This window comes from Solanum dulcamara, chromosome 4, assembly GCF_947179165.1.
Source record: "Solanum dulcamara chromosome 4, daSolDulc1.2, whole genome shotgun sequence".
Taxonomy (NCBI): Eukaryota; Viridiplantae; Streptophyta; class Magnoliopsida; order Solanales; family Solanaceae; genus Solanum; species Solanum dulcamara.
Genome location: NC_077240.1, coordinates 5,284,115 through 5,310,204, shown reverse-complemented (window position 1 = coordinate 5,310,204; position 26,090 = coordinate 5,284,115). Strand labels below are relative to the sequence as shown.

At 35.3% G+C, this 26,090-nt stretch overlaps 3 protein-coding genes across 5 annotated transcripts; 1 reads left to right on the top strand and 2 right to left on the bottom strand.

Moving 5' to 3' along the window:
• Window positions 1-379: 379 nt before the first annotated feature.
• On the bottom strand, window positions 380-16,936 carry LOC129887998 (methylmalonate-semialdehyde dehydrogenase [acylating], mitochondrial-like). The gene is made up of 18 exons (XM_055963256.1): window positions 16,656-16,936; window positions 14,655-15,162; window positions 13,242-13,339; window positions 11,837-11,908; window positions 11,582-11,749; window positions 11,422-11,500; window positions 10,869-11,023; window positions 10,513-10,576; window positions 9,082-9,218; window positions 8,744-8,826; window positions 2,965-3,163; window positions 2,795-2,875; window positions 2,694-2,746; window positions 2,453-2,535; window positions 1,741-1,868; window positions 1,619-1,654; window positions 1,486-1,529; window positions 380-1,404 (listed from the first exon to the last, which is right to left on the bottom strand). Exons 1-18 carry the CDS (start codon window positions 16,788-16,790, stop codon window positions 1,290-1,292), a joined length of 2,238 nt encoding a protein of 745 aa, XP_055819231.1. The 5' UTR covers window positions 16,791-16,936; the 3' UTR covers window positions 380-1,289.
• Window positions 16,937-18,835: 1,899 nt separating this feature from the next.
• LOC129885707 (psbP domain-containing protein 1, chloroplastic) lies at window positions 18,836-22,271 on the top strand. Of its 3 annotated transcripts, none has more exons than XM_055960093.1 (4): window positions 18,836-19,045; window positions 20,406-20,509; window positions 20,951-21,382; window positions 21,874-22,271. In XM_055960093.1, the coding sequence occupies exons 1-4, from the start codon at window positions 18,940-18,942 to the stop codon at window positions 22,093-22,095; spliced, it is 864 nt and encodes a 287-aa protein (XP_055816068.1). In that variant the 5' UTR covers window positions 18,836-18,939; the 3' UTR covers window positions 22,096-22,271. The 3 variants fall into 3 exon arrangements, with proteins under 3 accessions (XP_055816068.1, XP_055816069.1, XP_055816070.1); XM_055960094.1 differs by lacking the exon at window positions 18,836-19,045 and adding an exon at window positions 19,337-19,474; XM_055960095.1 differs by lacking the exon at window positions 18,836-19,045 and adding an exon at window positions 19,378-19,474 and having other exon boundaries at window positions 20,967-21,382.
• Window positions 22,272-22,766: 495 nt separating this feature from the next.
• LOC129885705 (protein FLOURY 1-like) lies at window positions 22,767-24,339 on the bottom strand. The gene has a single exon (XM_055960092.1). The coding sequence runs from the start codon at window positions 24,046-24,048 to the stop codon at window positions 23,104-23,106; it is 945 nt and encodes a 314-aa protein (XP_055816067.1). The 5' UTR covers window positions 24,049-24,339; the 3' UTR covers window positions 22,767-23,103.
• Window positions 24,340-26,090: the final 1,751 nt, after the last annotated feature.

Genomic DNA, 26,090 nt, shown 5'->3' with positions numbered 1-26,090 from the left:
CTTTATTTAAGTGAAGACAATAGTAATATGATAAATACCTTGTAAATGACTTGGTTTATTTCAAAAAGAACAAAAGGAAAATAAGGTTGAAACTTGGACAAGTTAGACATTTTGAGTTCTATGTAACGTTCAGATTATTCTTCAACTAGTATCAGTATTTTATAGCTCACCCATCGGAGATTAAACCAAAAACTGCTTAAGATGAAGATTTTAAAGTCGAATTCGATGTTTCTAGTCTTATAAAGACAAACCTTTAACACTTCTAATCAATTCAATCTTCATATATGGATCCTCATAACTATCAACGCCAGAAAAGTCCATCAATCAAGAAGGAACCAACAAAATATAGTTTTGCTGATCAATTTAAGGAAGAACCATATTGGAGAAACCTAAACCTTTAGCAAGCAAAATTATAAATAATATTCACATTTTTCTAGTTCCAAAGATAAATAATTGCTAGTCAAAAGGTCAATGTCCAATGAGATCTATCAGATATTGGTATTGTTGGGGATATGTCATTACCACTTGGGATATTCCTTGAATGATCTCCCAGAGATTCACCATCACACACCGAAAAATCCTTTGGGTGTAAAGGCAGATGGACTCCATCTCCATTTGAGAAATCCCTTGATTGTAACAGCAGAGATGCTCCATCACCACTTTGGTAATCAATAGATTGTAATCCCTGAGGAGATATTCCATCGCCGTTTTGATAATCACCATCGCCATTCTGATAACTTGGAGCTTGCAGTCCCTGAGACAGTCCATCATTACTTTGACGGTAGTTTGACGTTAAGGTTGGCGATCCTCCTTCACTACTGGGGAATTACTTCCACTGCTGAGTCACTGTCTTTACTTGGGTGTAAAAGTGTACACCAGGTTTGCCTGCGTAGCTCACAGCTCAATTTAGACAATTAAGATACAGGAAAAATTTGTAGATAATAGGAACAAAGGCATATCTTCCGAGTATGTTTACTAATGGCATTGAGATCCCCAGCAAAAGACAACTCTGAGCCTGCGAAAGGGAAGAGGGGCAAAGGAGCAAGAACAGCAGTATTTATGCAAACCTGAGTCCATCAATATGCGAAAAATTGTTTAGATTTTCCGACAAGTTTCCCAGTTTTTCTATTTATAATTAAGATTTTCTTTATAATGGTGATTTCTGGGTTTATTTGTGGGCACCTTGACTACCCACTAAATACCTGCCAACACATGTATCAGTCAACTCGGTATCTCACCTCCTGGGAAGTATTCCTTAGTATCCTTTTTGATTGACCAGGAAGTGTGAATCACAAGATAAAAGTAAAAAAGGGATGTCCTACCTGCCTTGTTTCAATCTCAATCTGGAATTTCCTCGCAAGAGCCCTGGAGCCTGTGAAGATAGATGTTCCATAGCAATATTTTCTTCATAAAAGCGGTGTAAAAGATGAGATCAAGATAAAACAAAAAACTTCACACAGATTTTATAAAGTAATGGAGAAATACTTATTTTGGTTCACAAAGTTAATGGCCTCATCTATGCTATTAGCCTGCACTTGAACGACCAAGAGGTGAGAGGTCCAGTGATATTCACAAAAAATGCACCAAAAGAACAGGAACCTTAGAACATAGGACAAACCTGCATACAAAGAAGAACAGGACCTAGTAGCTCCTCCTGCACACAAAAGGAAAAATAGTACTCAAGAATAAAGTTTTTCTATGCATGCATGAAAATACCCAAGGAATTAAACTAGATACTACCTTGGAACATTCAATGTTTTCTTTGATATCAGATAATATTGTGGGACCAATGAAGTTGCCCAATTCATATTTTGAAACCTCTTTTGTCATCCACAAATGTTTAAGAGAGAAGAAAGAAGCTTTGGTACCTTTAAGTTGCAAAAACGAACTCCATTTTAGATCACATTCCTTCTCCTATGTCTAAGAGTTTCTCAAAGAAAATGCAACCATTGCCACTGACTGACAACCAAAAGAATAAACTTATGGTGGAAAGTCTGCAACACTACCTATTTTATCTTTACTTGCAGAAAGATGACCAAGGAATCAAACTAACATGTCTGGTCAATCAGGAAAAAACGCAAACAAGAATCTTACAGATTTAGCCAATTGAAGGAAGTTAATTTGGAGACATGAAACATGACCTCAATTAAGGAAATAAGATTAGGAGAAACTGATACCAAAGTAGCGAGAAGATCTTTCTCCAATAGCCTACCCCGAATGCCTTAACCGGCCCTCGATATGGCGAGCTGGAATGATCGATGGTGAATACAGTCTCGCAACCTACCCATCAACCTTGCCAATAGGTTATTCGTAGAAGGGGTTGGTTAACTGCCTATAATAGAAGTATGAAACTGTAGTCTTCCTGCCTCTATCTATCCCGTGAGTGGAAAGGGGTACCTCTATTCTTCTTTTTGAACATTTGATACCTTGTATTCTACTTACGGCCTCTTACAAGTGGAGATAGAAAACATGACTCTATCTGACTTCCTATTGCAATCAGTTCTATTTGTTATGTCTTCAGAAGAACTATTGCAACTGCAAGTATAACTCACGAGAAAGAACTATCAGGACAATACAATATACAATACATCTAAATACAATACCAACCGTCACAGATTCATCGAGTTTAATAGTTTCTTTCAACAAATCTTTCAAGTTCAATATTTTTTAAATCAGCTCAGGTCTCTTTTCACCCAGGGTCCCTTTTTTTATGGGAGGGCGGGAGGTTATCTCCATCAAACAACTCCTGAAGCATAAAAATCGAAAACACAAAACAGCAAAGTAGTGAAATTACCGCAATTTGTCTTCCATCAAGAACTAGTTTGGCTCCACTATCAACAATTGCTTGGATTAGCTTGGATATCCGTTCCTTGACCTATGAATGCCACACCAAATAATCAGATCAATGAAGCCAAGAAGGAGAACTAAAAGTAGCACTAGAATTCAGCAAAGTACTGAAGTTACTCGACGAAAAGCAATAAATACATGGTAATTTTGCAGTACAAACTCCAGATATTCCACTACTAACTGCAAATTTCCTATCGGAGTAGAAATTAGAGTCAATGTATGCACCTGTTGGCTGATTACTGGTCCGAGGTCTGCACCAGGTTCAGTTCCAGCATTTACTTTTAGTACCTTTGCACGTTCTGTTAGTTTATCTTCCCTGTCAGGAATAATTAAGACACTCGGCATAAAAATACAGTTAACATGCACTAATCAAATAACTGAGAAGCAACATCAAAATGAAATGCTATCTCGCACAACATGAGCCTTGAGATAAAGATTGGAGCAGTAAAAAGTATAAGATCAACTTGAACTTGGTAAAGGATATACAAGTTCACCACTAAAATGCACTAGCCAATACCTTAGTCTTGAACCTTACTAAACTAATTAAATTACTGAACTTAAACTCATCTATTCCTTTTTTTTTTTTGCATTTACCAGAAAAGGAAGAGGGAAACACCCTATAGTCCAAAACCTCAAACTATAAGCAATGACCTTCCTTATTTTCCTTTGATAACGGTGGTGTCTGCGCTTACTCAACTATTCCACTGGCTACTTGGTACCTTCCTCTAGCACACCTACCGAGTAACTTTGTTCAACAAGGCTTACGCAGATGGGAAGAAATCACTAAGTGGTTTTTGTCTACATTGGGATTTGAACCATAGTCTCAGGGTTTCCCACTACTTCATTGACTTAGGACACACCCTTTGGTGCTGACAAAGACCTTCCTCCCCATACAACACAAAAAGGAGCCATTCTTGGAAAAGACTAATAGGAAGAAAGTGACACATTACCTGGAACAAAGGGAGTATTTGCTAATGAAGTTTGAACTCAACTCAGGGTGTGTTCGGTACCAAGGGAAATGTTTTATATGGAAAATGTTTTCTAGGAAAATAAGTGGATTTCTTACTTATTTTCTTGTGTTCGGTATGTAAGCAAACAATAATTATCTAAAAGCATTTGTATATAATCTAAACAAATACTGAGGGAGGTAGGGGTTGGAGGCAGGGGGTGTGGGGTGGTGGGGATGGGGGCCTATTGAGGTAAGGGTGAAGATGAAGCGTGTTGGAGGGTGGGAAGTCATAATCAATGTGGAATACCACTTGTGAAACTTGTTTTCCATACCTTCATTAGAGAAGTCATTTTCCTTATTTTTAAGCAATTTGATTTCCTAGAGAAAATGTTCTCCAAAATATTTGATCAACCGACCATGGAAAAATTGGAAACATAAAATGTTCTCCTCCATACCAAACACACCCTCTATCGAAGAACTTTTGAATTTACAAAAACTCACAATTGGTTGCTTAAATCTTAAGCAAAATGAATGGAGTGCTAAATCTTTCTTTAGCTTTAATAAGTCAAAAAACCTCCCATCAAGCTATCATAAGTCTTAAAATTCTAAATTCGTTACTCCTCTAACTGTGATCATCCACTTGTCTGAAGTTAAAGTAGCATGTAAGTTTGTCTACTATGAAAGTGCTTTAACTTGAAGTATTAGAGACATACCTCAATTTTGAGTTTATATACCTAAAAGATTTACAAGCATGTTATTTGAGCAACTTTGGATGCTTTTTATCCTTACGGTGCATAGCATTTGATTTCTTGGACTATCTAGAAGCCGCAGTGGTGGAACCAGGAATTTTATGAAGGGGGTTCAGCATTTTATTACCTAAAATCAGGAAAAAAAATGTGCTTATTAGGAATCCAACCCGCGAGCTGAGACAAGCTAAGGCAAAATATTGAACCCTCTTTGCCACTAAGCTAGTCCTTTGGCTTATGCTCAGGGGGTTCAATATTAAATATATACACATAAATTAAAAAAATTATCTTATATATATAGTGTAATTTTTTAATGAAGGGGGTTCGGATGAACCCCCTGGTGTCCATGTGGGTCCGCCCCTGCTAGAAGGGCGAGGTGGAGTTTTCTTCACAAAAGGAGACTAATGGTAGTCATGCATACATACCAGAGGAACGAACTTTTATTAAGTGACAATCTTTTTGACATCAAGAATTATCAGTGAAGAAAATAACATACAGTCACCTTCAACAACAACATACCCAGTGAAATCTTACAAGTGGGGTCTGGAGAGGATAAAGTGTACGCAGACCTTACCATTACCTCATGGAGATAGAGAGGTTGTTTTCGAAAGACCCTCGGCTCAAAAGTACCTATCCCGAGAAAGAGGGAACAATAATATATATACACCATATCGGCTAAAACAAGAAGCGCTGCAAATTCTACAAGATGAGAACAAAAAAAAAAAAAAAGACAGTCAGAGGGCAGTAACAACACAACTAAACTGTCACGCCTAGACCTAAGACCAACCCTAAACCGTCACAGGGCAATACAACATTCTATCTGTGCTAGCCTTCTACCCTAATACGCGACCTCCACTCTTTTCTATCTAAGGTCATGTCCTCGGTGATACGAAGTTGCGTCATATCCTGTCTAATCACCTCTCCCCAATACTTTTTCAGTCTACCCCTACCCCTCTGCATAGCCCCCAAATTCAACCGCTCGCACCTTCTAATCGGGGTGTCGACACACCTCCTCTGCACATGCCCAAACCATCTCAATCTCGCTTCTCTCATCTTGTCTGCCACAGAGGCCACTCTCACCTTCTCCCGAATAACCTTGTTCTTAATCTTATCCCTCCTAGTATGTCCACACACCCATCTCAACATCCTCATCTCCACAATATGCATTTTCTGAACATGAGAGTTCTTGACTAGCCAGTACTCCGCACCAAACAACAGACAGACTGGAATTTAAGGAAAAAGGCAGAAAAGAGAGTAGATCGGATGAAAAATTGGAGAATTAAGATAAGTACCATGAATTTGAGCCTCCAACAAAGATCAATAAAACACAGATTGATAAATTCCTGAATTGCAATGTTGAACTTCCCAAACCAAGCTAGAGAAGACTGTTTCAGACCATAGAGTGACTTGAGAAGACTCTTTCAGACCATAGAGTGACTTACACAATCGACATACAAGCCTACCAAACTCCCCCCCGAGCAACAAAATCAAGTGGTTGCTCCATGTAGACTTCTTCACAATGCAGCGATACTAAAACTTGCTCAAAATCTGATATAAAATAAATGGATCATCTTGGAATCAATAGACGAGTCGACATTAAACAAGAAAGTCACGGAAAAACTGGCTGAAACATGCTTATGCGCTGGATTATTAGATTTGATGGCTAAAAGTGGTCACAATCTGAGAAATAAAATTATATGGGTACGGTCGGAATGATGGCATGACCCTACTAAGAAAGAGAATGATTATATGGGTAGGGTCGGAATGGTGGCACGACCCTACACAAATCAGAAAGTAGTCACTGAAAAGATGGCACGGTGCTATGCAAATCGGATATGAAAAAATAGCCACCGAAAAGATGGCACAGTACTACACAAATCGGATATGAGAAAGTAGTCACCGGAATGATGCACGGTGCTACACAAATAGATATGAGAAAGTAGTTCAGAAAAATGCACGGTACTACGCAAACTAAATATGAAAAAGTAGTCACCGGAAAGATGCACGGTGCTATGCAAATTAGATATGAGAAAATAGTCACCAAAAAGATATACGGTGACCCAAACTTTTGCTAACATAACCATTGGCCGGACAGGCGGCATCTATGAGTAATAGCCGCCCGCCGGCAGCGAAGGCTCTTTAATTTACCAAGATCGTGGAGGCTCTGATACCATGTGATAATTATAGGTGAAAAATATTATTGACTTGTGTATCTACATTACTACATAGAAACCCTATTTATAGACACTACAATACAATCTTTTACCAAGGAGGATACTATTTACTATTTCTATTCCTATTACTATTCATATTCATATTCATATTTTAAGTAGGATTGTATATACCTATTCCTATTCTAACTAGTGAGTTAACAACAATTAGACTATGTTGCATGGACTTGTTTACCAGTATGTATGAATATGGCCATGTACAAGTATCACGAACATTTTTTTCCTTTTTCTGATTATCCAGTACATTTTAAAGATCTACATAAAGCAAGCAGCTACTTAGAGAGAAACTCTTCTCTCAAAACTTTGTCAGCCAAATCAAGTCCTCAAAAGTACTCCTGGCGATCACAGATACTTCTAGAGAAAATCTGGAGTGATCTGACATCGCAAGTTAGTATATGGCGAAGAGAGAGAAATACGACACTCCCATTACTAGATTGGACGGACATAAATCCGGTGAGATCCAACAGAGAGGTACCTACCTGCCTGGCCCAATTATTAGAAGGGATACAGGTCTAGTGCGTGGACTTTTTCAGAAAGATAGTGACTTGTGTGAAGATTATTTTAACTTTTGTGAATAATAGAGACGTCTAATGTGAAATTGGAAGTGAGAAACAAAGTCAATGTTTTGATCATGTTGTCGTCGAAGATGGAAGCGTCTGGTACAAATTCTGAATTTTGTTGCAGACGGAGATAGTAGTTTGATTTCATAGCCTAACCAGAAAATTGAAGGAGATTATGAAAGAGAAAAACGGTTATGGAAGACCGATCCGTCTGTATTTTTTGGATTTTGTGGAGTGAAAAACACAGGAAAACTCTTGAACGAATAGAGAATCCACAAATGTGGTCAAGAGTTCTCTTTTATTTCCTTTATACTTTTGGTGTAAGATGAAATTAGTGTAGCGAGTTGGTAAGACTTTTGGTGAGGCTTAATTATCGCTAACATCCCACAAACTGAGGAAGCTCACGCCAGATGAAAGTGTAGGGTGAGGGAAGCCACTTAAAACACTTCTGTGAAGATCACATCATCTGGGTGTAGTGCAAAAAATAATAATCTGATTCATCAATTTAAAAGAAAAATTCAGCATAACTACCCACACCCACATTACATCTATTCACATGGTACATCAAGACAAATGAAAGATCCATGGAGCAAGAGTATCTATATTTACCTTAGCACATTTACTGTAGTTCGCAAATGGTCTGCCACTAATATACAGTTGAGCCTTGAATTGTAAGAAAATAAGGAATATGTTATGAACATGATAAAGAAGATGCAAATCATAAAATAGGTGAATGCAATCAAGAGGGGAAAGGTATGAAGGCTGTAGAGTTTTCACAATAAATAAAAGCATATATCTGGAATCATACACATTACCACTATAAGTAGACTTGATTTTCCCTAGTTGCTTACCGTATCTTCCCATCATACTTGGTGTTGCAGTCCCTTTTCATTTTATTTTTTCCCTTTTTGATTTGGGTTCATTTTCCTTTTTTCATTCTTAGAAGATACTTAGATTATTAAACAGTGCAAATCACCCTTACAATAAGATCCTGCAACTTGTCATTTTCTTTCTGTTTTGTTTCCAGTTGGGGATAGGAGGAGTATAACAGTATTGAAGCATGATCTGTAGCTTATATATGCTTGCTATGGTTGGTTACCTTTAATGACTAAATTTCTTCTAGAGAATATTTTTATTATTTACTCGCTTCCAAACTTTCTCAGCTTATCCTCTCTGTGTTTGATAAGTTAGTAAGTTGATAGGTTGTTTTCAATATTCTCTATCAAAATTTAGTCATTATACTTAAGGCAGAATTAGAGTGACCAGAAGGAACTAATACAGGGTTATGCAAGGGTCAGAGATCCAAAGAATGAAACACTGCATCTATACATCGTTACGTCGAGGAATGTTTTAACCCCAAAGAATGTACAAAAAAAAATGCAACAATTTTCAGACATTAAAGGTGTTTACCCAAGGGTCAAACTTACAGCATCAGTACCAACAAAAGACAAAACTTCAATATCGTCATCATCACAGATGGCATTTACAATGTCCTGCACCAACAATGTATCATGTTAATCAAAAACATGTGCCAAGAATAAATTCTATAATAACAGAAGATGACAAATATTTTTATATGAGGTCAAACACAGCTTCCAAAATTTAGAGAACTGATTTATCAACAAATCAAACAATTCAATGCATGCAAGTGAAGATCGAGAACCAGTCCAAACAACAATCAGATATGTGATGCAAGTGACGATCGAGAACCAGTCCAAATAACAATCCGATATGTGTTATTGACCTTAAATTAAGGAAGTTAATGAGCAAATGGTGATTGTTAAATCATCGAAAGTGGAGCTTAGATTGGTGCCATGGACAATATTTACGACACCATTAGGCAAACCAGCTTCCATTACTAACTCTGCTAGTATCATGCAAGCCCCTGAAAGAAAAGAAGGTAAATTCATAAGTACTGAATACATACTAGACCCTCCTACCCAAAAAAATGACATACTTTTGTTGTTTGATGAAGTAAGATGTTGTCATTAATATAAAGGCAATTGAAAGGTGCCTGCCTAATTACAAAAGCAAAAGCCAGAAGGCTTTTGAAGTAAAGAACATGTTAGCCTACATTAAAGATAAATTATAGCAGTACCACCATGGTTCACGGCGCTAACAAAGTCCAAAAATGACATACTTCATATTTCTTCTATTCAAAAAGTTAGTCCTCTTTCCTTAACTATTACTTCATATGTTCCATTTAACATGATGCTCTTTCCTCGTTTGTTTCAAAAAAATGACACCTTCCCATATTTGTAAACAATTAACTTTAAAATTTTCATTTTACCCTTTAGTACATGCTTATATAGCCACAGAAATGTCATAGCATCTTTAAGATCACAAGTTTGGCAAGTCTTTCTTTTGTTCTTGAATTTCGTGTCTAGTCAAAGATCGCCATATAATGGGGAAAAGCTAAAAAGTTCTCAGTTCCTCAATTAATTCAAAATTTAATATTGAATTAGTAAAGGATTAAACTACATGTGTATTATCCACTCCCACCCTCATGTGGCAAAGCTTGACTTTTGAGGTCACAATTATCCAATTTAGATATATCTATGCCAATTGATAAATATTTTGAAAATAAAACTGGAGAAGTTACCAATATGAAAATTTTCAGCTGCTCTAGTTCACAGTATTTTTCATTATATAGATTTTGAAAACATAGCTAAACTAGTAATTTTTAAAAAATTGACATAATGCAACATGACATTTGGCATAAAATAAAATAGTTAACAATAAATGAAAGTAACCAATGTATCTTCAAATTCACTAAACGTTGATACGTTGCGTTAGTGCAGTGAGATCAAATACGTTGTATATGGGCATAGATACTATGGGCAATTTCAAATTTTGAATTATGGTTGTATCCTATATTGGTTGTCCACATTATCGTATTTCTCAATTTGATATGCTTAAAGAAGAAATTCATTTGCAATGCACATGACCAGTACAGTTGGTTCGGAAAATTTTCATTAGCTTATGGCGTACTAGTCACTACAGCATCCATATACCTTCATTCTTATGGATAAAAAGAAAACTACTGGCTCATTATAAGCAGTTAATAACCATACTAGTTTCTTCTGACAAGAATATATGCGACAAGAAAATGGTTATAGGTAAAACTAACCACCTTCAGAGCTATTCACCCTTAAATTTTCATCTAAAACAACCAATACCTGGAGCTTTCTCAGATGGTTTTAGAATGAATGTATTGCCACATGAAATCGCAGCTGGGAAAATCTACAAAAGAACTCACCATCAAAGTCATCAGTTAGTTAACAATACTGTCTTACCACTTGCCAAACAGCCCAAACCTTGAGAGTTGAGAGAGAAGAAACAAATAAGTGGTTTAAAAAAAATGTGCAGTTAACATAAGCTTCTTTTGAACAAAACATCTGCTAGACTTCTCTAAGGGCTAATTGATGATAAAAAGCCAAGCTTCCTAACATCTTCAATAATCAAACCCCAAAGATCATCCAAGAGACATCAGTAGATCCTGAGAGAAGACATCGAAAGCAGGTGTGAGGCTTACCCACAATGGAATCATAGCGGGGAATGTGAACGTGCATATTCCTGCACAAACTCCAACAGGCTCTCTGATACTAAAAGTATCGATTTCGTTTGACATGTTTGAAACAAACTCCCCTGTCTGCAGCAGTGCCCCACCACAAGCACACTCCACTATCTCTGGAAAAGCAAGTCCACACCACTTTAACTTGCGACGGACAGAGGCGCGTAAAACCACTAGCTCTCACAGATTAGCTATTAGCTAGGTTAAAATAATAAATCACTAGTACCATAAGGATTTCAAGGTTATTCACTCAATTTGGGCAGCCGATGAACATTGTACAAAATTTTAGATTATTAGGCAACAAAATAGCAATACATGTTCGCTCAAGACTGATCGAACAATTTCCACACTAAAAAATGTAAAAGAAGGCCTTCTAATTTGCAATTTTCAAAATGTTACTTTATGATAAGAAAAGATTTACTACTAAACTCATTCAGATAGCACGAATTCAAATTCCAAAGGAATGTAGAAGAGCACGTCTAACTCTCAATACGAAAAAAAATAAGGTACTCACCTAGCCCACGTTGCACTTCACTGCAAGCATCCTTCAAAGTCTTACCCTGCTCAGTAGCTATGGCGAAGGCAAGCTTATCCTAGATGATAATTGTGACCACTTCTATAAGAAAACACCAAAATATGTTTACCATATAAGAATGACTGAAATCCCAAGATACCAACACAATGTCTCTCTGGATAAGTTCGTGAAGCTTGAACATGATCAGATGACGAGTTGCAACTGGTGTGTGCCGCCACAATGGGAAAGCTCTTTTAGCTGCAAACACAGCGGGCTTAAATTCTTCACACGTACTTAAAGGAACTTGTGAGACCACTTGTTGTGTTGCCTATCATTAGATTTTCAGTCAGAAAAAGCTAGCTAAAAGTATTCCACCAAAGAAAATTGTACTCCATATTTGTACAGCTGCACTTACAGGGTTTATTACATCAACCGATGTAGATGATTGCGAGTCGACAAATCTACCACCAATAAGATTAGGGTTCCTCTGCAAGAGAAGTTTGGACAAAGAAAGAACATCCATTAAACTCAAAGATTGGAACACTTACTATGCCTGCATCCCAGAGATAAAAGAGAAGGATTATACACCATTTTTGCTCCCAACAAAACAAAAACAACTTAGGATATGGAAGGAAGGTTATTAAAAAGTGTTAAGGCAAAAGCCCTGTAAACTAAAGAAAGTTATTTTTCCCTAATACAGAATAAAATTAGCTCATGCTATCCTTATCAAAAGGAGGAATCATTTGTTGCATCAAAAGCAGTATCCTGGAGTACTGAGCATCCTTCACTTTAAAGATGAACAAGCAAACTGGAAGTCCAGACTTCTGTAGAGTTTAACAGAGTTAGAAAAAGAAAAAGGGCATAAGAAGGATGCAACGCAGTCATGGAGTGATTTCAGCATAAAGTTGAAATCAATATGATCATTGCCACATTCACAAATGTACACCAAGGAGAAAGAATCCAAAAACAATACAGACTGCAGCTTAAAGTGCCCAGTAAAACGAATTTGGAAATTTCAGAGGCATCCAAAGCCACTTTCACATATGCTTATCGTTTCGTCTTAATGTACTGAATATTAAGACAGACCCATTAAAAATTGATCTTCACTACTAAATCCTTGAAAAAGATTCTTTTAAATCCCATAACTTCCTTTGCCAAAAAAAATAAATAACATAGATCTCCAGTAATTCTTAGTGATCCAACCAGAAACAATTTTACTTGGAATTCAGTATAGCAAAAAGCTGAGAATGAAAAAGGCAGATTCAGATACTAGAAAGATAGAGAAACAAGCAGACACAGCAAAACATATGAAGAATTTTGATGGCACATATTGACACAATCAAGATAGAAGCAGAGAGGTCAAAGTCTAGGAACAAATTTCACATTAAAGCTCCTCCCTTAATCACTCAGCAAAACAACTTATTACTCATTTCTTCTGACTTCACACACAAGTGCATTTGCATTTTGGAACTGCTTAAAAGAAAGCTATTACCGTATAACTAATGGGAGTACTTTAAGTAGGCTAATTGATCAGAACCCAAAGAAATTTCCTAAATGTTAGATGAGAATCATTTCCCTATCAAGTCTAATGAACTAGCATCTGGCAAAAACAAGTGACTAAAGACTACTTTACTCTTTAGTACTTTCCTAGGTTAAGAGGAAGTTACAAAATTTCTTCTCAAGGGATATTCTTATTAGCTTTAAAGGAATAAATTTTGTCAAAACATCTCTCTTGAGGATAAGAGGCAAAGAAAAGAAAAATAAGAGCACGATAAAACAGATACTTTGGAATATGGTTGACTAGATTCAAGTAACCTTACCGGAGGATAGTGTCTCCTCCAAGAAGACTCAGCAGTCATTGCAGGCTGACTGCTCCCTTCTAAAGATATACAAGGCCTCAAAGTTTTGAATCTCCTCACTGAAGCAACACCAGAATATAAATCAGTATGAGAAAAATATCAAGTCAAAACTTTAGGAGTAGAAGTTTCTTAAAACAACCTGTTGAAACTTACATATCCCATAGAACTTGAATTAACAGGCAATAAACTCTTTAGCCATCAGTAATTTTTACGCATCAAGAGCAGTCCTGGTCAATGGCTAAAAAATGATAGTGGTACTAGCACGTACAATTAACATCTAACCACTTAAGGTGTGCAAAAATGACTAATGATATCCAAGTTAAAACATCCTGATAAAGTTGATACTCAAGCAAACAGTCAACTCATTGATCCGGGAATTCTCGCATGATGTGATACTAGATGAAATACACTTACCACCTATGCCACAAGAAAGCTCATTCCTATTTTTTTTCTTTTTTTGATATCTTTATGACTATGCTTATTCTAGTTGACAAGTTACAGATTCATAAGATGTATCACAAACTCATTTTTCCCAGGAAGAAAACAGAAATCACAAGTGAATTTGGTGTTGTTGAACTAGTACACTAAAGTCTGACATAGAATATTCATCAAGAAATAATAAGCGAGTTTCACATCTGTGAAATAAAAGAAGATCCAAACAATTAACGGCAAAAAGGGGATGCAGGGAGCTGATGTGACAAAATTTGAACATCAATGAACTTATCTCTCTAACAGGAATCTTATACCAAAAGCATCCCATATTCATTCCTGTCATGTACAACAGAGTACTTCAAAAGAAGATCTTACAAGTTGTGTAACTAAGCAGCTGAGTTTGCACTAATTATTTTTTCCATTTAGCATGGAGCAGTCTATTGTATGTGGTCAAGCACCGTATTCTCAACCTTCTGGTGTCAATTTCAACCCCTCTTAAGGAAAATCTGTTTTTACTAGTAAAAGCAAAGAAGTTGCAGTACAAGAAGTCAGAATTAGTGTAATTTCCAAGCCTCTGACATTTCTTGGAGAAGAACTTCAGCTTTTCACCACAATGTCAGCCTTTTGCCACAATCCATATGGACCAATAAATCCCGTGCCCATTCAGGAGAACAAACGAAGGTAAGATACCGATCAAGTCTAGTAGAAAAACTTCCTCCTTGAAGTGATTGTGATTTTTGAAGTTCCAAGAAAATGATGAAAAACCTTGTATACCAAGGCATGCAAAATAAAACAATAAGGATTTAACAAGAAAAGACGGATTACCTATAATCACCTAAAAATGAAATACACTTCCCAATAATAAGAATTAACAATAGAACTAGATTATAAGAGATAAGCAAAGCAAGCACAAAACGATAAGGATGGTAAAGAAGGGTCAACCGTTAAGATTCCCATGTCGTAGCTGAGCTTTAATGTTGTAAACATGCTTTGGTGTCGACAAAAGATCTGGATTAGTCTGCCTCAGCCTCTTCAAAAGCTGACGTGGCTTTAAACCAGAATCTGTCATCTCTTTAATTAACATAACCTCATTCTCTGAGAAGCGTTGAGCAGAGGGATGCTCCGAGATGTCTTTTAAAGCTTCATGATTGTGTGATCCACTTTTTACCGTAAGAACCCACAAGCCATCCTCCTTCTTACCGACAAGCTCAAAAGGACAATTTGTTAAACGAGATTGCATCTTCCTTTTTCGAGAATGTCCACTAGATGTCTCATCAGCAGGCTTACGCCTATTCCTGTAAACACCTCCTCTGTCACAGCCAAGTACTACCACTTTGTCTTTCTTAGACTGTTTGATGGTAACAACATATCCCTGGGATATTGCAAACTCCCCAACATGTTGAATGAGTTCTTCACAATCAATAAAACTCCCTGGTGGAAGTGGTAACATCTGTAGGTTTTCAGTTGAATCCAAGTAAGCATTTTCCATGATGACAAGTATCAGTAAAAGACCTTCACAGGCAATAGAAAATACAGTAAGTAGCACCATAAAGCTAATATATTGACCAACAACGTTTTTTTATTAAGGTAAGAATATTGACCAAAAACTCCAACAGTTGCAATTTCAAGGCTACATAAACGATGCAGGCAAAGTTTATCAAATTGTTTAGCACAGTATTGCCTCTTAAGTTTTATACCAACCTTCCAGAAAAATAGTGAAGAACGTGATCAAGAAGAGAAACCAGAAGTACCCATTTCCAATGATTCTAGCAGGAACAAATTCAATTGTTAGAGGAAAAATAGTAGAGCACGACCAAAGTTTCAGGGGAACATATTTAGAAAATGTTGGGGCCTTTAACTGTCACATACTTCTAGGTATCAGAAAAATGGATCAGAAATATGGTAGGAAAGAAAATTACCACACAGGATAATTTGCGACTAACAATATAAGGCACCCATATTTTTTTCTCTCTTTCAGATCAATTTCTGATACTAAAAATTTCTTTTTCAAGTAAATATGTTTTTCCCCTGAAAATAGAGGATCTCCTAAATCTAACACGGATCTGTATGAGATAGACGGGTCTCTAAACAAATAAAATGGCTCCTAACAAATGTTGGACCCCAATATAAGTATAACAATAACAACTAAGCTCAACCCAGCTAGTAGGTATAGCAAGCCTAATCTGCATAAAATTTGAGAGCTTGTAGGTTGTATAAGACAACTTCTTTCCATGTGATTTTAGATCTACCACATCTGGTTCTGTAAACTTAAATCATTTTATTGTCGCACCTATGGCTCGGTTGCAACCGGAGGTCTATGGATGACATGGGTCAAACCATCTCAGGTGACCATCTCTCATTCATCCTCTACGCGTGTCATTTAACCCACTCTGTCAAACATGGTAATTAGCCTCCATGCAAAGTACCATAACCGTAAATTCTCGAGTCTCCAAATGCACATTGTCATTCGCTTTTTCTTATAAATCAAATTAGCAACAACTAAGGCAATTATCATAACTCCCACCGCCACACACACACACACACACACACACACACACACACACACACACACACCGTGACTGGAGACTACAGAATATGCATTGACTATAGTAATTGCGACTGGACCATAAAGCATTCTTCTTGCGACTAGACCACTCACTGTTTGTTGATACCAATTGCCCCTCCGTCAGGTCCACTTAAAGACAATATATAGGCTCAAAAGCAGGACACCTCTAGTTGTAACCTTTTAAACATGAAGAACTCAAAGAAATAAACTACTTAATCTTAAACAAAGATTAATCAAAGAATACAAAATCTTGAAATCAATGTCACATAGTTGATAAAATCAAACCGAAACAACTAAAAGGGAATCGATTCATCAAAAATAGATGCGTTTCTTGAAGTTGGCAATTCACATAACTGTCTAATGAAAAGCGCTGTTACCGATATGGATGCGTTAGGATTTCCGATGCCAGTAAAGCAAGTGCGGTGAGTATCCGTTGTGTTTGTACTTGTGTCGGTCCAGTAATTTCTTAGCCCCAAATCCAATAAATTGCGCAGAAAAAAGTTTTTGGACATAAATTGTGAAAACGCAAGACGATCAGTGCCCCAGTTGACAATGGAAACTGTGAAATTTCAGCGTAATTCTTGACCCAATGGCTCTTCTTGATGTAAAGAACATATATAAAGAAAGAAAGAAAGAAAGAAAGAAAGATACATAATTCACTCACAACAGTTGTTCTTCTTCAATTTCTTGTCTCCATTTTCTTTTTCTCTCAACTAGTAAACACCAGTCCATCCTTAAAAAGTGTTGCGAAAAGAATGAAGATTTCTAAACTTTCCCAAACGTAAGTTTCTTGAGCGTCATTTTATAAGCTGTGTAATGCATTACTTGTATGTTTAGCTTTAGCGTATTTTATCGCTTTCTTAAATCTCTGTCCATTTAAGTACTCCCTTCCTTCCTTCCTTTTTAGTAGAGTACTAAATAATAAATTTAAAAAACCAAATTACTTATCAATTTTAAATAGTTAAGAGAAAATTATTATTTATTTTTAAGTAATTACATAAATTACTAATAGAATAAGTTTACATTTTTAAAGCATACTCCTTCCGACTTATATTAGTTGATCATCTTTTTAAATATAATTGTTTCATATTAATTATTCACCTTACTAAATCAAAAAAAATCATTAATTAATTTTTTCCTATATTACCCTTATAATTAATTCTTTTTTAAAGTGTTCACATTTGTTTAAAAATTTTCAAAAAGTTTTTTAAGAGGTGAATTAGTAAATTGTCTTCTTATTTATGATTTCTTAATATGCATGTAAAAAGAAAAATGATCAACTAATATGGGACAGAAATAGTAATTAGTAATATAAACTTCTAATAAAAGATTTCTCAAGGGGAGATTCAAAATTAAAGTAAATTTCACAATTAGTGTTCTTCTCTATATAATTAATGAGGAGACCACTTTAAAATTGCCCCCTTTGCGCCCAAACCTCGAGTATATACTTTAACAAGAATCACAAAAGGTAAATTAAAACCTCGGGTAAAATGTCCACTCATAACCCAAGTACTCAACAAATATATAACATTATATAGTCAAGACTGACAGACAAATAAAAAGGAACCGAAAAAGTAGATATATGAATAAAAAATAATAAATGTTTAAATAAGTTGAAATGGAGAAAAGGGGGACACTCCCTACTTTAATGAAAATGAAGGAATCATCATTTCACAATCGTTCCTATTCTTATCATCAAGTGGCTCTAAAAAGACGCTTTCATCGTAAAAAATCTTAATGGACTTCAAAGAAAAGGAGTCATAGACATGAGTATTAATCTAAGTTGTTAGTATATAGTAATGTGATATGTCTTGATAAATTATTTAATTTGTACATTATAGTAAATCGACCAATACATGTAATAATTGAAAATAGCTAATAATTTAGCCTTTTTACTTAATTAGTGTTACATAGTAGTGGTAAAACATGTAAATTTGATTCAAATAACCGACTAAATATAATGTGTTAATTAAATCAATCAGTTTAGAAAAGTATAATACATGTAAAGTTGATTCACAATATAACTATAGTAACTAAAATGTTTAGCCAAACAGGATGAATAATTAAAATTTACAAGCTAAAATATTTAGTCAAACGAAACTACATATCACTAATAAAATATCTATAATTTGTGATTATATTGTATTAATTAAATTAGTTTACATAAGTAGAAGAGATGTAATAATAGGAAAAAAAAGAGTTGAAAAAGGAAAACAGAAAAGGTAGTTACATAAACTATTTACACATTTCAAAGATGAATGTAATGGATATGAGTATATTAGGATGAGCATATTAGGAAAGATAATGTTAGAAATTAGGTTATACAAGACAATGTGGTGAGAATGACTTTCATGACGAATAAGATAAGAGGAACCAAGCAACACTAAGATAATTTGGACAATTTAAAGAGCGCATCACTATGTTGTAAGCATAAATAATAATAATAATAATAATAATAATAATAATAATAATAATTAAAACGAAATAAAAATTGGTTTCCAAAATAAAGAGTATTTAAAAGCGTGGCAAAATGTAGTGTGTGGATTGGGCAGAATTCTGATTATCTTCTACAGCCTCACCTCCCTCAAAAGTTTCGTCACTTTCAAAACTTGGATCTTTATCTGTTTACGAAACAGGAAAAATCTACCCTTTTCTTCCACCATGAGAGTTCTTCAGGCTTCCAACATATACGGTGTTGGCTTTGGCATTCCATCCATTTCAACTCGCCCCAACTCTTCTTCTCATCGCCACGCCATCGTAGCCACAGGTACTAGAAATTTCATTTTGAACTTACATTTTTTTTTTACTGCTTTGCATCTTTATTTTCGATGAGTCCATTAAGCAATTAATTAGGAATGTAGTTGTTTTTTCTGGTTTTTTTTTTGCGGGGGTGTTTTGAAGAAGATAGTGCAGAGCCAAAATTTTCATTTAAGACTGTCAAAATATAAAGAAGTAAATTGACGAAGAAGCCAAGTGGTGTCAATATATAATACTTATACAATTAAAAAAACAAAAATTTACCTAGCTACACATGTGGCTCCGTCACTGAAGGGAGGACAGGGAGGTGTTTCCCTCACCGACTAGTCGTTTGGATGATTTGGTAGGGAGGTGATAGAAATTTTAATGGAGTCCCTATGTTTTCCCAAATTCAGAATATTAACGGTGCTTATTCATGGAATAAATGGATATACAAGTGGTAAGTTTGGATGAGTTTTTGAGAGACTACATTCAAGTATAGAACCTAAAGTTATATACTCCTTGTATACAGGGCTCTCCTCTGTTTGGTAAACAACATTTTATCTAATCATGAAAAGGAACTACTTAATGTAGTGTAATGACAACTTAGTTTGTGTCTTGGTTATGAGCTAATAAGCTTCTTAAAGCATTAGAAGCAGAAGAAATCAGTTACATGACAATCTGATCTCACGAAATTCCTTTATGGATGGAACTTCTGTCTAGACTGACAAAGAGATTGTGTTTCATCTCATATGTGCAACGCTAATTGACTGGTTCCTTTCTGCTTTCTGCAATACCTGATTATGAACACTCAAAAACTGACTCCTAGGATGCCTACTGGAGTGGGGTTTTTGATTCCGAAGTTGCTGAGTTCCTTATTAAGGCAAAGTTGCTAAGTTTTAATGGAGTACTTGTTAATGTGAACCAACTAGGAACTTGTATATTTTGCTTCTGACCTTGAAATTCCATTAACTGTATGGGAAATTTTGGATTACGAGCATTGCTGCTAATATTTGGTGTCTAGATTCTAGAATTCTTTGGAGAATTGGTCTGTAATCCAATTACTAGTAAGCTGAGATTGACATTTCTTCCTTCCCTATTCCTCTGGGGCTCTGTGGTTAACAGGATATCTGCTTAAGTCTGAGGTATTGCCCACAAGCCACGAGGTCTAAGCTTTACATCTCCTAATTATACTAATGTAAGTCTTAGGGCTGTGTTTGCTGATTGTAATTGGCTTCTATATGGATCTCCAGTTAGAGATTTTTGAGCCCCAAGTCCACGACTTCTTGATGTCCATTTCAGTTGCAACTTTGCTTTTGGTTCTTGGATGTACAAGTTAAAATCAAATAACTTTTGGTAAAACTTCTTCTCATATTGTCTAACAATTATAGGGGCAGTATTGGCGAAATCAGCTCCAATAGGAAGAAAGTTAACGGAGCAGCATTCTTTGAAGAAGGCAGATATGAAGAAAGAAGAAAATTCAGTTGTTCTCGAGGTTTCTTCCCATGTTTCCTTTTAATTTTTTGATCTTCAGCTATTGATTGATACATAATTATGATTAGAACTAATAGTAAATTACATTTTGCAGCTGTCAGTTTGAAGTAATTAATTGTTTTTGACTGACTTTTCAAAGTAATCATATGACTAGGGTAAAAGCTATCATAATATGTTCTTTACTGATTTAAACAAAAATGTAAAAAGTGAACTATAAAATTTTGTGAGTATTTGAAGAGTAATCAACACTATTTGTGGTTCACTGTAATTGACAAAGATCTGCAGTGGTTGTTTCAGTTTTTCTACCCTGCGGAGTACATGAATGAACACAAACCATTGGCACTATGTGTTTCATAGTCTGTCACTATACATTGTCTGATAGACCTTTGGTAATAAGCAATTATTACACAGTTTCTCACTAGAGTTTCCGATATATAATCAGAAAAAAGATTTTGCAGTTCCAAGGAGAAAGGCTATGGCCCTGATATTCTCCAGTTTTGTGCTCTCAAATTATGAATTGCCCAAAGTTGCATATGCTCAATCTGTTGAGTTCAGGGAATATATTGATACCTTTGATGGCTATTCGTTTATGTATCCTCGAAACTGGATTCAAGTGCGTGGTGCTGGTGCTGACATATTTTTCAGGGATCCTCTTGTTTTAGATGAAAATCTCTCAGTGGAGATATCATCTCCTTCATCCTCTAAGTACAAAAGTGTAAAAGATTTGGGTCCACCAGAAGAAGCTGGAAAGGGAGTCCTTAGACAATATTTGACTGAATTTATGTCCACTAGACTTGGTGTCAGACGCGAATCAAGTGTTCTTTCTACTTCGTCAAGGGTAGCTGATGATGGGAAGCTGTATTATGATGTTGAGGTAAAATATCTGCATTTTTCTAGTTATGAATGGTCTAGGGATCTTTTGGTTTCTGATGATAAAGGTGTCTAAACATATATGATTATTTAGCTTTCTTAGTACATAATGTTGTTCGTACTATGTTAGTGTGTTCCACATTGGTGGAGGATATGAGTTGGTTTCCTTGTATGGTTTTGGGTGATCCTCACCTAATGAGCTAGCTTTTAGGTTGACTCTCGAGTTAGGCGCAAGGTCTATTACTTTTTCATGGTATCAGAGTCATACTCTTCCCTATTCTTAGTTTACCCAATGTTGGACCCCATATGATGTTGCTCACGTTCCAACTGTCCAGCCTTGGCCGTGGGAAGGAGCTGTTGTCTTTCTTAACATACTATATATAAGTAGTGTCACGCCTTTTTCTGGGAGAATAGCTCCCAGTTAAAGCTTATTTGTCTTTGTTGATTTGTATTGCATTTCTTCTTGATTCTTATATCAGTATTTGTCATGAGTAGGTGAATATCAAGTCTTACGCAAACAATAATGAACTGGCTATAATGCCACAAGATCGAGTTGCTCGTCTGGAATGGGACAGGCGATACCTTTCAGTCCTCGGAGTGGAAAACAACTGTTTATATGAATTGAGAATACAAACACCTGAAAAGGTGTTTGTCCAAGAGGAAAGTGACATTCGTGCAATTATGAATTCCTTCAGAGCAAATAAGATTGCAGCTTGATAAACTTTGTTAAATGTTAGACTCAATGATAACATGGGAACATTGATGCCTGTTTAGCCGTTGCTTTGTTCTCCAAATTGTTATTCCATAGTTTTTGTCTTGTTCAGTATTAATTCTCTAAAAAGTTGAAACTAATTGACCTGATTAACGTGGAACATCACTTCGGTTGGATGAAACATCCATTTCTTTTTATTTTCATTTCTTTTTACAAATCTACCTTGCGTAAACGATCAGGTTGCCAGAATTACAAGTTACGAACATAAAGAGAAAAGGAAATAATGCCAAACAATGAAGGGAGAATCTGTCTTCTATTGTGAAAAAAGCCTAAGATCCATTTTTGATATTTCAAAATTTTATCAGAAGGGGGATCTTTACTCATTAATGGGGTACATCTTGTGAAATATTATCTATGCTCATCCTTTTATGGTGGGTACTCCATGTACTCATCTGATACAATATAATTAATACAAAATGATTTAAAAAAATGAGTCTCAGAGCATGCAAGAGACGGTGACAAGCTGATGAACAGACACATTCCAAAATGACCTACTTCTGGGGCTTGCTGATCCTTAGATTATTGGGCTATCATTGACAACTTTATCAGCAATCTAGATATACTTGCAAGGAACAGTAAAATCTTGTTAACATTATTCATGTAACACTTAGAAAAAGCAAAAGATAAAAGTTTATTTCTTGATAAGAATTGAGTTGCTATATTAATACTATCATTATATTTACAAGTAAAAATTGAACATCATTCCACTACACAAGGAGGAGCTGGTTTCTGTCACTCTACCTTGAACTGTTCAAGAACCAATTAGTGGCTAGAGATTCAAGTAAAACTGTTTAAGAACAATCATAGGGCAAGTCACAGTGTATGGACCATTTCTTGATGTTGGTTATAGCTGGACAAGTTGATGCACTATCTCAATACCAAAAAGTTCCTGGTCTGCAATGAAGGGAGGCAAATCTACAGTATTTAGTGTTTTCCCAAGTAATAAAAAAAACTTACTCTGCTGACAAATCCATGTCAAGAGAACTAAAGAGGGTATTGTGAAAAGCATCATCAAGATTGGTGTTGAGAGAACTATGATTCTCCTCAGCTACTTCTGAGTGGTCCCCTTCATAATCCCTTTTCCCAAAAGGCTTCAACTTTTCACTACATGATTTGAGTTGGTCTTCCAAGATACTTCTCTCTGATTCATGCTGAAGTACAAGCCATTGTAATGATTGGATCACTTCTTGGTCATGGAGTTGCTTCTCTTCAGCCAACCTTTTATATTGATTTGCTTCCATTTCAACTAAACTCTTCTCATTCTGTAAGCGCAAAATCATAGCCATTGTCTCCTCAGCTGCTGTAGCAGCAGCCATTCTCTCCTTTTCAAGTTCCAAACAAGCAGCATTTGCTCTGTGCCTTTCAAGCTCAACCATTTTTCTCAGTGACAAAACATCAAACACTTTGTCTTCATCGTAACACTCTTGTTCATACTCCTCCCTTTCATCATCCAATTCCTCATCTGAAACACATTTCACTTTATCCAATAAACCACCATTTCTGGTTTCATTTTTTCCCACTTCTAAGTTCGAATTCATCAACAGTTTTAACAGCCCAGACTTGCAAAACTTCATCTTTGCACTACACTTCCCATCAAAATCAATTTTGGAGCAACACCCATTTCTCAATTCACCTGATTTTCCATAAAAGTACCAACTAAATTGCAAGACCCTCAATCCCAAACCAAACAACAAGAACAACCCCAAAACTTTATACAGTTGCCCAAACCACCCAATCACCAGAAACCCAAATCCCAAATCAGCATTCATACTCAAACGCTTCAGGGATTCAACACAATCCATGAAAACAAAATCCAAGAAACAACCCAGAAATCTCTTATTGAACTCAAAGACTGAGCACAAAATGAACAAGAAATATACAAAACGAATAATCTGCATGTGGGTCTCAAAGTTTTAAATGGCACTGTTTGTATATACAAAAGAAATACGAAAAACACTTATTTTCTTGTTTCGAGATATGGGTTTTGGTTACTGAAAGAAAAAGAAAAAAAAAAAAAGAAGATTTTTTAAGCAAATTTTGATTATGGAAAGAAGCAGAAGGTAGGAAAATGGAGATAAAAGGCGAAGAGATCGAGAACAAGGCAACGATTGTTCATTTTTATGTCAGCAACGGACTGAAAGAGATTGCTGAATAATGCCGCAGGATACGGACACGATCAGTTGGACTTTCTTGTAATTTCACTATATCTCCCAAAATTTGATTAAGTAATTAATCCTTCCTTAATCTTTTGTTGTTAGAATTATTTCTGGATTACCCAAATACTATTCGTTTTTAGACCATTGCATAGTTTCTTTTTTCTTTTTTGTATTACTCCTTCGGTTCTGCTTTTACTTGTCACTTATTTCTAAAATAAATTATTATTTTTATTTATCATTTTTGACATATCAGAGAAAACAATTATCTTTTTTCATGTTATTGTTCTGTGTGAAATCATAAATATAACTTTGTAAGCAGTACAATTTATCTCCTAAAAAATATCAAACTTCATTAAAGAAAAGGACAAATACAAAAAAAAAATTCAAACATTCATCTTGAACTTTGAACAATGAAAAAAAATCCCGAAATTCAGTTAATATGGAAGGAATATTCTCCAAATTATTTCCCAAGACCCAATATAAACATCAATTAATAGAAATAGTATGATAAAATACCTATATTAATAATTATTTTTTTAATGAGCATTGTCATATCAAACAGTGATAAGTAAAAATGAAGGGAGGAAGTAAATATCCATTCCAAATCCATTGCATTAGTTTCTTTAATCTTTTCCGTATCCATTTCATTTATTTTTTGCCGATATCCGTTGCATTAGCTCTTTTTCTTCATTATTTTTTGGAAAATTTGATGGATAATAAAACCTCTTGTTTGATTAGCCCACATATGACTGTTGGGAATTTTTTTTGGTCACCAAATGTTAGAGTAGAGCAGATACACGGAGATTAATTGCTTTAATTATCTGGTAAAACCAAAGGTTTTGGAGGGTGTGTATTAAGATAGAAACTTAGTAACTAGTTAGGCATTGTTTCACTCTGTTTGTGACATAGGGTGATTTTAAGCAGAAGCATTGTATTTGCCACATCTATTTTTACATTTTTATCAATAATATTTATTAATATTATTACACTGAATATGTTGTTATTGTTGACTAAATGAAGAAAAAGACGTGAATGTGAAAACATTGTTGATTACAAAAGATGGATATATTAAATGAAGTGAACGTTAGCTATTTGTTTGCTTATACTTTTAACCATATCAAATTCATTTAAACATGAAAAAAATAATGTTATGCAACATCATATTCTATTTTTTAAAACAATAAAGTACTAAGTACTAGGAGTATTAAAATCTCTAACGAGATATTTGTCAGAAGTTGAACTCACAATATTGTTTGGCAGACTGGTTTGCCCTAAAAAGAACATTAGAGTGCTTATTCAAATGAAAGAGAAAAAGTTTTTACTGTACTTTTAATTTACCTAATTGAATTCGAACTCAAAATCATTAATATATTTGGTTTTGTTTCAAAACTATTTAAATGAACTTTAGCATCAAATAATTAACTTGGATTTCATATAACGCCTAATGTTAAGGATATATTATTATTAATTATTTTGTTTTCGATAGATTTTTTAGAAAAAAATAAATTTCATTAATCGTAAATGTTTGGAGTTCGGACCAACCTTGTGCATCCATTAATTTGATGCATATGTGTTACCTCTCGATGGATAATTCTATTTGTCAAAATTCAGGAGGAGAAAAATCACCTAGTAGCGTTTCTTTTGTCTCTGAAAACTTGATGTGAAACCTTGTGAGAAATACGTACTAATTTACTTGCAAGAAATTCAGTGCCATAATATGAAAGGACGAGAAAGAGGTACTTTTGAGGTTAGATCCCAATTTTTTCTAGTTAAATTAAAATAAA

Excerpts from the sequence above, each read along its gene's own strand:
- LOC129887998 (XM_055963256.1), bottom strand. The coding sequence starts at position 16,790 with ATGTCCAAAAACTTTTTTCTGCGCAATTTATTGGATTTGGGGCTAAGA. Across the intron at positions 8,827-9,081 it reads GCTCATTAACTTCCTTAATT|GACATTGTAAATGCCATCTG; the intron begins TAAGGTCAATAA and ends TTGTTGGTGCAG. Across the intron at positions 2,747-2,794 it reads TTGATGGAAGACAAATTGCG|GAGTTGTTTGATGGAGATAA; the intron begins GTAATTTCACTA and ends TTTATGCTTCAG.
- LOC129885707 (XM_055960093.1), top strand. The coding sequence starts at position 18,940 with ATGAGAGTTCTTCAGGCTTCCAACATATACGGTGTTGGCTTTGGCATT. Across the intron at positions 19,046-20,405 it reads CCACGCCATCGTAGCCACAG|GGGCAGTATTGGCGAAATCA; the intron begins GTACTAGAAATT and ends TAACAATTATAG. Across the intron at positions 20,510-20,950 it reads AAAATTCAGTTGTTCTCGAG|AAAAAAGATTTTGCAGTTCC; the intron begins GTTTCTTCCCAT and ends ATATATAATCAG.
- LOC129885705 (XM_055960092.1), bottom strand. The coding sequence starts at position 24,048 with ATGCAGATTATTCGTTTTGTATATTTCTTGTTCATTTTGTGCTCAGTC.